The sequence below is a fragment of the Branchiostoma lanceolatum genome, chromosome 9 (genome assembly GCF_035083965.1).
Source record: "Branchiostoma lanceolatum isolate klBraLanc5 chromosome 9, klBraLanc5.hap2, whole genome shotgun sequence".
NCBI lineage: Eukaryota > Metazoa > Chordata > Leptocardii > Amphioxiformes > Branchiostomatidae > Branchiostoma > Branchiostoma lanceolatum.
In genome coordinates this window covers 17076845-17090115 of record NC_089730.1, presented here as the reverse complement: position 1 = coordinate 17090115, position 13271 = coordinate 17076845, and the positions used below count along the sequence as shown (strand labels likewise).

At 39.6% G+C, this 13271-nt stretch overlaps 2 protein-coding genes and 2 long non-coding RNA genes across 4 annotated transcripts; 1 reads left to right on the top strand and 3 right to left on the bottom strand.

Moving 5' to 3' along the window:
* Window positions 1-158: 158 nt before the first annotated feature.
* On the bottom strand, window positions 159-4245 carry LOC136441258 (uncharacterized). The gene is made up of 7 exons (XM_066437437.1): window positions 4031-4245; window positions 3746-3837; window positions 3269-3383; window positions 2910-3013; window positions 2674-2726; window positions 2162-2327; window positions 159-1920 (listed from the first exon to the last, which is right to left on the bottom strand). The coding sequence occupies exons 1-7, from the start codon at window positions 4236-4238 to the stop codon at window positions 1696-1698; spliced, it is 963 nt and encodes a 320-aa protein (XP_066293534.1). The 5' UTR covers window positions 4239-4245; the 3' UTR covers window positions 159-1695.
* A 286-nt stretch (window positions 4246-4531) lies between these two features.
* On the bottom strand, window positions 4532-7383 carry LOC136442628 (uncharacterized). The gene is made up of 4 exons (XM_066439574.1): window positions 7115-7383; window positions 5710-5807; window positions 5126-5423; window positions 4532-4581 (listed from the first exon to the last, which is right to left on the bottom strand). Exons 2-4 carry the CDS (start codon window positions 5761-5763, stop codon window positions 4532-4534), a joined length of 402 nt encoding a protein of 133 aa, XP_066295671.1. The 5' UTR covers window positions 5764-5807; window positions 7115-7383.
* A 1146-nt stretch (window positions 7384-8529) lies between these two features.
* Window positions 8530-10367, top strand: LOC136442413 (uncharacterized). Its single transcript, XR_010756999.1, has 2 exons — window positions 8530-8783; window positions 9317-10367. It is a non-coding gene; the product is annotated as an uncharacterized lncRNA (long non-coding RNA).
* On the bottom strand, window positions 10144-11796 carry LOC136442412 (uncharacterized). Its single transcript, XR_010756998.1, has 2 exons — window positions 11539-11796; window positions 10144-10900 (listed from the first exon to the last, which is right to left on the bottom strand). It is a non-coding gene; the product is annotated as an uncharacterized lncRNA (long non-coding RNA).
* Between the last annotated feature and the right edge of the window lie 1475 nt (window positions 11797-13271).

The window sequence follows — 13271 nt, the reverse complement described above, 5'->3', positions numbered from 1 at the left end:
ATGTAAAATGGTTATGGGACCATTCAAAGTTTATCATCAAAGGTAAGTTTGTTGTTTTAATTGCTTTTTGAATTCAATGACTTTTTGAAGCTGTGCAATCTGACAATTATTCTGATTCTGCTGCTTGCAAATTACAAAGTAAAGTAACAGTCAGTTGCTGTGAATACAATCTTGAAAGTACTTTATTCAATAAATGCAAGCTCCTAACTTTTATACAGTTGACAAAATCATAAAGTTTCTGAGAAGAACAATGTATGAGTAATCAACTAGTATAACACATCAAGTAAACACATTAATCTAAATCTTCTCATCAAATCACACAGATTTTTTTCAATAACTTTGTCTTACTCCTATTCGCAGACAACATGACACAAAAATACATAGATAAAAGATAAAAGGCGGTGGAAGGAAAAATTATATCATAAAAAGGTGGCCAACTATTCCACAACAAAAAGTTTGCTATTTAAGTAATGGTTCAAACACACAACATTCAATTTGTAAAACACTAAAATCTACATAATATAAATACTGTGTAAATCAACATAATATACACACATTCATTGTATTTATAGTGTGCTTAACACTAGTAACATATTTGAGAGTTGAAACTGGAAGTTGCCAAATATGTTGGAAGTCACTATAATGACAACATGAAAAATACAGTCATACCTGTTCAAGTGACCACCTCGAAATAAGGACCACCCATCCAATGTGACCTCTTGACCAATAATAATCCTTTAGATAATTTTTGGCCATTGACGCAAGCATTAAGAATTCTGTCTATAGTCCAGGTAGACCAGATTTTACTGGTCCCCTGAATGGTCTTCTTGAGCAGGTTTGACTGTATGCAAATCTATAGGTAAAACAACCAACCAGCATGGCAACAGTGACATCACATTCCTCTAATACATCTCAAATATGCAGCAACAACATAGAACTGTGTCTTTATATCATACATAAAACATAGTCATAACTAACATATGCAACACAAAATCTGTCACTAACTGTGTACAGTAGTTCAACTTGTCCCAGAGGACTACAAAATTACATAGTGGCCACTGTTACCTAGGCAAAAACTCCTTAACTACATGTATTTTTGAAGTTACAAGTGATCATTTAGAGGATCATTACAGAAAAAGTATGAATTAGCCTAATAATAGACTATGACACACATTTTGTTGTTGCATTGGATTGCTCAGCTCCTCAATATAGCATAATACTGTAAATTCATTTAAGTTCGCAGAGTTTTGTGGCAATCTATTAGATCTTTAGTGATGTAGTGCAACACATGGCTCATTTTCACAGTGTTTAAAGTACAAACATTAAAAGCCTTAAAGGGTAAGAAAAGCCTTCTGGTACATACTGGACAGTGTCCATCTCTGTTTCTATAGGCCTTGGGTCACAGAGAAGTCTACAGTAGCAGTAGTGGAGTTTACTCAACTTTCATACTCATTCTCATGCATGCTGAGTGATTATAGAAGAGAAAGCAATATGTACCATTTTTTAAGTCTTTGGTATGACCCAGCCAGGGTTTGAACCCTCAACCTTCTGAATGCAAAGCTTCCAGTTCATGCAAACATTAAACCAATTCTAACATTTCATGTACATTGTATTGTATGTTTCAATGGTGACTAGCTCGATGTTACTCCAACAGAACATTGAGTTCTGACAGCTGCAAACTGCTTAGGTTAGTGTCTATGGTCTACCGCCATTTTCCTCGTAACCTGTGAAGGTCACGTTCAAGGGCAAGTCCTGGCATGGCCGAACGCAGAACACGTCTCCGTACACAGGGTTCCCGCTCATAAGTCGCTTGTTCACCAGCGTCGCCAGGTCTGGGTACGTCTTGGCGGGTTCGTTGTCTGGCACGAACTCCAAACATGCGTCAAAGGGTCCCGTGGCTGCAGCTGCCGTCGGGTTCCCCTGGTGTTTGAAACAATGTTTGATAAACTTTAAACACAATATGTTGATAAAGGTCACCCCCAACCTAATGCACGCAAAAATGATGTGATTGACTAAAACTTGATTAGATGATGATGTCAGCACACAAAGATTAGGAAAGATCATTTTCTCATGTAATGGAGCAAAACAGCATTTAGCAATATAACTGATGTACTGGTAGTGTTAAGATCACTTCTGAATGTTTGGATGCTGCATAGCTCACCTTGATGTTGAAGTGTACAGGTTCTTGGTCCTCTCCAACACTCAGACCTACAGAGAAGCCGCCCTCGTCTCTCAGACTCTCGCTGAACCTCACCAAGAACGTGCTTCTCTTCTGTCCTTTCAGCCGACGGTTCGCTTCATCTTGGCTGAGGAAACCTGCAAACCAGCTGTTTGAAAAGGAATGCAGAGAGATTAATCAAAATTCTGCTTTCATTGGAACAAAAATGATACATTGTCATTTAACATTATTCCGCTGGGCACCCCAATACAGCCACATCTAAAAAAACAGTGTTGTTAAGGCCTCATAAATGTCTCAAACACCTGGATATCTAAAGTGCGCATACCTCAGGGATTACTTCTGCATTAGTTTGTTTGTAGGTCTCTTTAGATTCACCTTTTTGACAAATGTACTAGTAGTGGTCTTAGAGTAAATTTCCTTGTGGATAATCAGATTGTTACCTCAAATTTCAAAACTCAAAAGAATTAAAGTATTCTTCTTAATTCACAGCTTACCTGTCCAGCCTGTTGCCCACTCTTGTAGTTGACCCATCTATCAGTGACTGGATCTGTGGCAAATACATAAAAAGAAAAAGTTGAAAACAGAGGGACTACCTTGATTCAATCCTAGACAAGTGTGTTTTCTAGCAACTACCAACCAATGACACGATGGACATATTCTGGATGTAATGTTACCTGAGTTTGTTTTCTTTTAATCATCGCTTTATTATAGTAAGAAAAGGCATGTTTACCTGTGCCAGACATATGCAGTGTCCTTGTGCATCTGCCTTGAACGGTCCAAACCAGCCAAGGAGGAGCACAAACTTGCCCACCTGTACCTCATCACGTTTGTCACCTTGATAAGGAAATAAAAAGTAATATTTAAAAACACTCATTCAAAACATATTCTATTGTACAATGTGTGGATGTAAATACACTGACAAGCCAAAAACTTTACGCACAAAAGCTATTGTTTGCCAACTTAAGTTTTGTCTATCTATAAATTTCAGATTTCAGATTTTTTATTACAATTAAAAAGAAACAGACTAAATCTTTTTCAGAAACAACAGCTTTACAAGCACACAATATGTAACCTATAGTACTGCTTTACCTTTTATCCCAAAGACATATTTGATGAGTTTCAGGACTTTGTTGTTCTTGAGCTGCGTAGCCAGTGGATCGTTTGGGAAGGCGTTCTTCATAGCTGTCACAAAGTGGAAATAAATCTGGACAACACAGGAGGTCGGAAAAAATGTAGCTTACCACCCTTTACCACACCTTTGTATTGTCAGACCTACACTTTTGCTATACCATAATTGTAATGTTAACCGCTCGAAACATTGCATAATGGTCCGCAACAAAAGTTGATCTCTCATATACATGTAGAATATCAAATCCACACACATCTAGTTTGCCAACATAGTAACCTGGTCAGTACACAACCAGTTTGGTCATACTAATCATTTTATTTCCAATTTTTTTTTTAAGTCTAAAAGATATCAATATCAAAATCATGCAAAGGGTCCAACTTAACCTGACCTAGACTCATCTATAAGTAATCTTAAACACTAGTTACTTTAACACCGACCTTGAACTCTGCTGAGCTGCCCTTGACAGCGTACCAAAACTGCTTGGATTCCTCGCAGAAAAATTCCTCCTCTATGTGGTCCTCTGTGGAACCTTCCAGGTGAAAAGAACATTGTTGTTTTACTTCAGAACTGTAAAACCACCAATTTTAAAGCTTTCTGCCCCCCCCCCCAAAAAAAAACATAATATGATACAAAACAACAGAGGAAAATCATAATTCAAGGTGTTGATGCATTTAACATCATTTCTATATCTGTAATCATAATAGAAAGAGAAATGAACACACTTTGGCTGAACTGCGGAAACGAAGACGTGGAAGAAAATGAGGTGTTCAGTGTAGGTCCACCGGTGACTCCCTTTCTTCCCTGATCAGACTCTTGTTTCGGCAAACGACAGCTGTCTCCCCCGTACCCACTATCCACGGGCTCTGACACGGCCCTGTTTGGACGGACTTGTACAGGGTAGCGCTCATCAGACTCCATCGGTTCATCCATGGAGTGTGTTCTCTGGGAGGGTGAAAGAAAACTTGATGTCAAACAAATTGGGCTTCTGATTGTCAATATTGAGCGACGGAGGCCTTACTAAGTACATGGAACTAAACCTGATAATACCTTAAAATATCTAAGTTACGGACTGAAAAAGGACATCCAAGATAAAACAAACCTTCATTCTATTCTACTCCTTCTCACCATGTGGATCTCTCACATGATTGTGAAACATATAATAATATGATAGTATCATTGTCTTAATAGTACTTGCAACAATATTTCAAGCTTCATTGATAAAATCATTTATGACTCACCACTGGAATGGCCCTTGCCTCTACAGGATCTTCACCTATCAGTATGGCAAGAGAAATTTTTTGAAGGTAGCTATATCATTTTTTTTTATTTCCTGTGCATTGTACACTGTGCATTTCAACAGCAATTGAATTAGATTATAAATAAATCTTAATCACAACATTGTTATACAACTTATTTGTGCAGAGCCCATGTGCCCCTTTACAAGTATATTGAACACAATATACATTGTATTCAATGTCTCATCACAACAATTCGATGTTTATATCAACAGTAAGGCTTTCAGCAAAATAAGTGACAGCCCCTTCTTAGGTATATGCTGTTAGTAACAGTAACTTTCTTAAAATGCTGTAAGGTACTCTGAAGCTGCCACATTTAAAAAAAATTGTAAATTTGAAGAGATATACAAGATTTGCACTACAGCATCATTGGTAATTACTAGTAGGCAAACCAACACTTCAGATATCCAGGTGTTCAAGACATTCTTCAGAACGCTGCTTTTTGTCAATGGTCTTAGGGTACCTGGCGGATTTATAAGAGTTGGCGTTAACATATGAAGTATGTAACTGTCTGAAACTTACAATTTGTTGATGAATAAAAGTTAACCAACAGCTGCAAAGCATCTCTCTGTCCCATCTCATATAGTGCCTTCACCAGTTGTCTTGTGGACACATGGGTAGACTTTCTCAGCACGGCCACGGTTTTGTCTGTCTCCTTGTAGGCTATGCCGTCGATCAGGGTGTTTGGTAAGTCTAGTTTGGACGCCATGACCCTCCAGTCATTTCCCTCCGGGTCGGGACGGTCCAATATGTTCCCCAGCTTGATCAGGACCTCATACCGAATGTCGCAAGCACGTTTTACCTTCCTGGGAATCAGGTCCTGTTATGGAATACAATACTGTAAACCTTGAAATTGTCGTGGTGGCTTTATGTTTGCGCTTTTTGCAGTAACCTCTTGACTGTCACGGCAAATAAGCGTTCTCATTGCATTGCAACTGTACTACAGAATTGTTACCACTGGGAATTTAAAACCCTGTGAAAATGTCATTTGCCCTCTTATCGTGAATTTAAGTCCAGGCCAACAAATGAAAGAAACTATTGCAAATGTAAGTAATGCCATAAACTGTTTAAACACATTAAGAAATGCTAAGAATCACCAACATTACCTCTGCTTTTTGGTAGATATCCAGTAGAAGGTCTGGTGGCACTTCTTCCGCCATGCAGAAACAGTTTGCAGTTCACTGTTTGCTATAACGGCACAGAGCTGCAAATATTCATGAAACAGAGAGAGGCAATCATGTATATTGCTGATCAACATTATTTATTAATAGCCATCCAACCCCTTGGATTAACATCTACAAATACACCAAATATTAGTTACTCGAGCACCTGGAAATGGTTTTGGAAACGGTCAGACATTTAAGGTAGCATCCATTGATCACCTTTCGTCAGTGACACTGAGTAAGATTAAAAACCTGCTGGTTTCCAGATTACCATGAACTCTACATATACATCTGTAATAGCTCAGCGAACGTTTTCCCAGGTAAATAGACTATAACACCAGTGCAAATGTTAGTAAATAGACTTAAATTGAAATCAATTACTGGCATTTATAATCATAAAGCAGACTTGAAGGGGCTATTGAACAGCCTGTCAATAGTGCAAAAAGCTCTAATTCATAGGATCATCCTGTCAATAGTGCAAAAAAGTCTTATTAACATCCTGTCAATAGTGTAATATTTCTCATAAACAGGAATGTCCTGTCAATAGTGCAAAAATAGTGAAAAAAGTCAAAACAATTTCTTATGGACATGAACATCCTGTCAATAGTGCAAAAAAGTCTTATTGACAGGAACATCCTGTCAACAAAATTTTTTTATCAAGCTGAACATCCTGTCAGTAGTGCAAAAATGTCTTATTGACAGGAACATCCTGTCTATAGTGCAATATTTCTTATCAATAGGAATGTCCTGTCAATAGTGCAAAATTCTTACATCATGTCATGATCAATACTGCAAACAAATTCTGTCAATAGTGCAAAAAATGTATTTTTGACAGAAACGTCCAGTCATTTAGTGTCAATAAACTCGGCCAAGTTCGAGGTAATATTGTACCATCAATATATACAATTTAGTTACGTTCATATGCCATGCTAGCCAGCACTGAAACTCAAGCCTCCAGTCAGAGTCAGAATGTTCTGGTGCTATCAAAACAATAGGGTGAGTCAGACTTCTGGGTGACGCAACTACTAATCTTTTACTTTCTCTCACTTTCTAAATATGGCGCTATAGGGGAAGTAACTACTAGTACAGTTAGCAACGTTGCGCCTTCTTTCTTGCGCGGCTTCATGTCTTAGGAAGGTCTATGTAACGTGATAGCCTGGATTCAACACACACGGAGACAGTAAGAAGTCTTCCAAGAAATGTTTCTAGTTGGTTCCATCGAAAGTGAAAGTAAAAACGTTTGCTTCAGCTAGATGACAGATTAGAAAATGTTACACAAATCTTAAGTTGCATGGACGACAACGTGAAGTAGTTTTGGATAAGGTAGTGCCATAAAGAACTTTCTTACCTCAAATTTTAGTCAAAACAGGTCTGGTTGTCGACCCGATCTTGCAGGCTTGTCCTGGGCGGAGAGTTTTAGGACAACCCACGCTGGGCTCTATATTTGGCCTCGTGGACCCCTGTTCTTCTAGGGTAAAAGTCCAGGCTTTCCTTGTACCTCAAGCTAAAGGGATTAGAAGTACAAATCTCACGACAAGACAACTAATCTAAAGTAACGGTGCGATTCAGCGATCTATATACTAGTAAACACAAGGAAACGCGGCCCAACGCCAAACTCTCTTGACCTTTGACCAGACGATTACACTAAACTTTAGGTATAGATATTATTATGTTCAGACGTTTAACATAATGTAGAGTCATTATCACCATTTTGACTGTAATTTGTGAAATAATATTGTAAAAAAATAGAGTCTTGTTGTATTAGGTTTATCAATATCGATCGGAAACGGTTTTGTAAGGTGTTAATAATTATGATGCCACCCTACAAATGTATGGTAGATTCTACCCTGATGTTTATTAGCTTTCTTCCGCGCGGGTTTTCCCCCGAGTGCGTCTGGAAAGTACCTGGACTCGTCCATTGTCGAGGGTTAGGCATTTCATTGTCGCCAAATTGTTGATATGAATAGCTCGCGGTTGTTATCTGTACAAACATGATCTGTAGACTAGTAGCTGGAGTCCCCAGGTCACCGAGCAACGCCCCATGCCGGGGACTCATTATCGTGCGACTACATTATGATAAACATTGCAAAAGATGAAAAGACAAATACTGTTTACAGGACATAACATGAATTGTATATTTGGTGTAAAGAAAGGTCTATACATACGTTTAGTAGACTCAGTCGACTATATCTTTACCCAGGCAGTCAGCACATGTACTGTGCATTCCAGGCAACACCTGTACAACAATGATCTACAATATATTACTCTTGATATTAGAAATTAATGTCACAGAAATTATCAAAGAAATTGGTCTACAGTAGGTCTTTATAAATTGACTCATTGTAACTCAACAATACAGCATGTAACGTTGCATGAAGTATCTAACTATGATGAGTTACTTTATGTATATATGTACAGTTATATAAATATAATATAATCATACACCCGCATGCCATTTTGATAACACATGATTAGCATGCAAAATAAGTGACAAACACATGTCTGTACATACAGTGCTATTCAAATCCCATGAAAGCATACTGCATCAATTAGCTTTTGTCGCACGATATATTTCTGAATACTCATAAGGTAGAGGCAATACCGTGATTTCATCATTATTTCGTGTAAGAAGGTGTTTAGAATATGAAAAAAAGACATTTCAAACAATCGTCTTTCCGTTCTACATGTATCTACAGTTTTGTTCCTTACATATTCATCTGAAAAATTTGTTCCCATAGAAACTGAAGAATAGACATAAAAATCACGGGGTATAACGTACGTCACGGGATGGCCAGACACATTCGGTGGTCGCAGAGATCTATCAGCCGCAACGCGCAGACACATTCGACGCGCCGCGGAAAAATCAGCCGTCCGCGCGGACCTATCAGCCGCAACGCGCAGACAAATTCGACGCCGCGCGGACCTATCAGCCGCTCGCGCGGAAAATTCAGCCGTGGGACAGCGCCACCAGGTGTCTCACTACTGCCTTCAGAGAGCGCTGGAAAAGCCGCGCCAAGGTAGGTCCTCCACAATTTCCTTCTCTAGTGTAATATAGAGACATCGACTGGTAATCTAACTAGGCCTATCAGGTGGCAGACTATCTTAGGGTCATCCGGAGCCAGAAATAATCGGCAGGTCTTCAAATTAAGTCGAGATATAGGGAGAACAGTTCTAAATCGGTGACACACCACATCGAAGCTATCAAGGTAAACAGTGGCCAATGCCGTATTTTGGGCCATTAGAAGCAAGGACATCGGCGGTATTGACGTCTTTTAGTGTGGTTGGGTGTCCAGAACAACATAACTTACTCTGGAATTGATATAATATGCCCACAGAGCGAAAATATGTGGTAAAAGTGATACCGCTATATGACCCCCTTCCCCAATCCTTCAGTATGAACCACCACGTGTAGAACGATGTTAACATATCTTATAGCAGTATTAAAGCCATAAGAAGCGATATTCTTGTGGTCATTTAAATGAAGATACATAGTCATCAATGTTTATCCAGACAATTGCAAAGGCATTCATTTTTGGAATTTGCATTTCAGCCATGGAGTTTGATGAGAAGAACAGGTTTGTGCATGTGACCACAAATCTAAATTCACCTGTTCCACCCTACAAGTCTAGCCTTCAGGAGGGAGATGTAGAACCACCTGACAAGCCATGCCTTGGGGAGGGACAGGGTACCTGGTCTTCAAGTAACAGCACCAGTGGATCCCGTTCAAACACCAGCACTAGTGGATCCAGTGAGGGTTCAGTGCCTTTGGAAGAGTCCAACGAGTTCGATGACCTACCTGGTGTGGTTGTGCCAGCTGAAGATGTAGAAAAGGATGTCTTCTCCCCCACACGCAGGACTACAGTGCAGTCTGTGTACACATGGCAAGTGCTAAGCGAACAGTGGTTCACTAGATGAACACAAGCGTCGCTACCATGGGGCTGATAAAGGACCAGCAATTTAGTGTGGGTTGTGCAATGAAGACTTTATTTATGCTAGAGACTTTCAGGACCACTTCGTTGAATCATCCAAGGAGTGCCCAGTTTGTCAGAAAGGGTTCAAGTGAAGAAGCACATGATAGTGCACTCAGATTGGGATTTTTGTGACAAATGTGGAAAGTCCTTTAAGTCATAAGATAAGAAGTCTTGAAGCATCATCACAGAACCCATGACAATCCCAGAGTAAAGACGTTTGTCAGTGTTACAAGTGTGAACACAGGTTTCATAAAAAGGAAGAACGTGTGTGTAATCATGCAGTAATTCTGGTTCATCTAATTACATTTGTTGTTTCACAAGAAGGTAAACCTCATGTATAATGCACCTGTACAGTGCCATATTTTCATCTGTAGTGTTGGGAAAATGGCGGCGCCGAGACTCGGTATTTGACTGGTTTTGACTTTGTTCTTCTTTTTTCAAGAGTCAATATTTATAAACGATCAGAATACTTTAATTTGTAATCTATAGCAATAAATTAAGCTACAATGCAATATGATTACAACATAGTCATTTGCCAAGTGATATATAACAAGATCAAGAACATGGTATTGCAATTCAGCAAATATATATTTTGTAAACAACCAGAATAAATTTACTTATATATACCTATATCTTGTGTGTCATTTTTGGATTAACATTTCAGGAAATACAGATGGTCAATACAGTGATGCAACGCTGAGATGGTCCATTACTTAAATCTGTAAATATAACAACATGACAAAGTATAGTCTTCATCTAATATCATGTGATATTTCAAACATACTGCATAGTACCAAAATTGATTAATAATCTACTCAATACATATCTCTATGAATATAGATTTCTACTGCAAATATGGAGTTATTTGAATATTCCAGTTGTACATTGAATGATTTCCGTTGCTTAGTGCCTTTCGTATAAAGGGAGAGAAGCCTACAGTCCAGAAAAAGTGGCCTTGATGCTAGCTCGAGTAGGAGTTGACCAGGAGAGTTGTGTTTCTTTCTGCCTGGGACTTGCTGCAGTGCTGTCATCAATGCCAATGTTATCTTCTGTTACCCATACATCTTCAACTTCGCAATCTGTGTTTGCTTTCCAGGTGCCCGTTGCTTTGTTTCTACACCTTTTCCGCGGATATAGTGTCAACCTGAGTCGACGAGGCATTTCTGAAAAATGTCAGGGTTATTTGCAGTGACACATTATACCTGGGTAATAGTAATACTAGCAATATAATAAACAAGCTTGCGAGAAACGTATGAGATGTTCGTTGAATCATTTAGATGAGTATAATCCCTTAAAATGACAGAAGGTATTCCCCGCATATCGCCAAATTCAATCGAGGCGACAAAGACACTATTGCCTGTTAATGCTTACTTTACTACTACATGTATAAGATACGGGCCGTAACTTTACTAGAAAATGTGGGAGGGGGGGCGTTATATAGCGGTATCACTTCTATCACATATTTTCGCTCTGTGGGCATATTATATCAATTCCCAGCTCCAATTCCAGAGTAAGTTATGTTGTTCTGGACACTCAATCACACTAAAAGACGTCAATACCGCCGATGTCCTTGCTTCTAATGGCCCAAAATACGGCATTGGCCACTGTTTACCTTGATAGCTTCGATGTGGTGTGTCACCGATTTAGAACTGTTCTCCCTATATCTCGACTTAATTTGAAGACCTGCCGATTATTTCTGGCTCCGGATGACCCTAAGATAGTCTGCCACCTGATAGGCCTAGTTAGATTACCAGTCGATGTCTCTATATTACACTAGAGAAGGAAATTGTGGAGGACCTACCTTGGCGCGGCTTTTCCAGCGCTCTCTGAAGGCAGTAGTGAGACACCTGGTGGCGCTGTCCCACAGCTGAATTTTCCGCGCGAGCGGCTGATAGGTCCGCGCGGCGTCGAATTTGTCTGCGCGTTGCGGCTGATAGGTCCGCGCGGACGGCTGATTTTTCCGCGGCGCGTCGAATGTGTCTGCGCGTTGCGGCTGATAGATCTCTGCGACCACCGAATGTGTCTGGCCATCCCGTGACGTACGTTATACCCCGTGAAAATGTACTTTCATACTTTTTTCCAAATCTGTCAATTTCCACACAGAATGTTTTGCACTGCATGGCTGCTTGTAGCTGCGCCTTCTTTAGGCTGTAGGAAGCTATGCAACTCCTTACCGCAAGGGGGCGTTTCGATAGGTCCACAAAGCCCCCCTCTCACTGGACCCGCGGCACGCTGCGTCCTAAACTGGATTTGTGTTACCCTTGACTTTATAATGGGAATATCATTCGAACCTTAAAGTATGACCAAAAAGACAACAAAACACACAAAGACTGAAAACAGTCGTTTTTGTCGATGAAATTCGTTGGGTGCTTTGTTTATTCGATCGGCCGCAGCGACGCCGCCAGTGTCTATTATTACGTCAAAAATTTTGAATTGACTTATATATACGCAACGCGTCCGTAAAAGTGCACGAATAGTAGTCATGTCAGCAGACGTTAAGCACCATAAAGTTTTTCTTTTAATATGGCTTTAGATATAGATTAAAGACACAAAAACCATGGGCACTTTAGGAAAATAAAGTTTTCAATACACAACGGAAAAATCCTGGCCTACGTTTGAATAATTACTATAACTCCTCAACTAACTTCAACTAACTGTACTAATAGTACATGAAAATAAGGTAACACAGCAACATTAACAGGCATACCGAAAACATTGACAATGCACACGGAGTTTAAAAAATACAGATTCATGATCAGTACTGATTTAAAAAAACAGACCTCAGTACTGCTATCGCTCAAAGTGTTACGTTATTGACTTCGTTAATAACTTCGTCATTATGATACCAAAATGTACATTCCACACAAAAAGACGCGTAAGCACTCCTTGGCTCTCAACTCAATCACCAAGCTTATTCATTCTCCAAGTCACTGAGTATCCTATTACACCACTTCAGCATTTCATCTTGCCACTTTGCACCATTCTCATAACTGCGAACGCACACCAAGGCAATCAAAAAAACACACAAACCGACCTCTGTTTTCGCGGAGATGAATAATAAACTGAGTAAAATAGCGGCAAAGCATCATGGTGGGTGGGTTACTACCACGCATCTTACACAAGCAAGAAACAGCACGTCGCCAGAACGTATACTGCGAATACGGCAATTAGCCTGCTATTTAAACCTATTATAACTGCCGAATCTCTTTTGCCTCTTTGGTCATCGTTGCATCGGAGTATTACAGCCGTTGCATAAGATATGTCTTTGGACACATCTAAATGAACCTATATACGAGATATCAACCTTAATTACGTGAACACGACCTTACACGCAAGGTCGTTCTACGTTCCGGCGACGTGCTTGAAGAAACAACCTTTCAATACTATATGAACTTGATTGGTCTACATTTGAAGAAAGCTGTACGTGACATGTGATTGTAGCATACGTGACTAAGTTGAAGGCCAATGGTGCTTAACTTTCTGAAGATAAATTCCATCTCAGTGATTATAAGTACGTCAGCCTCAGTAGTCATT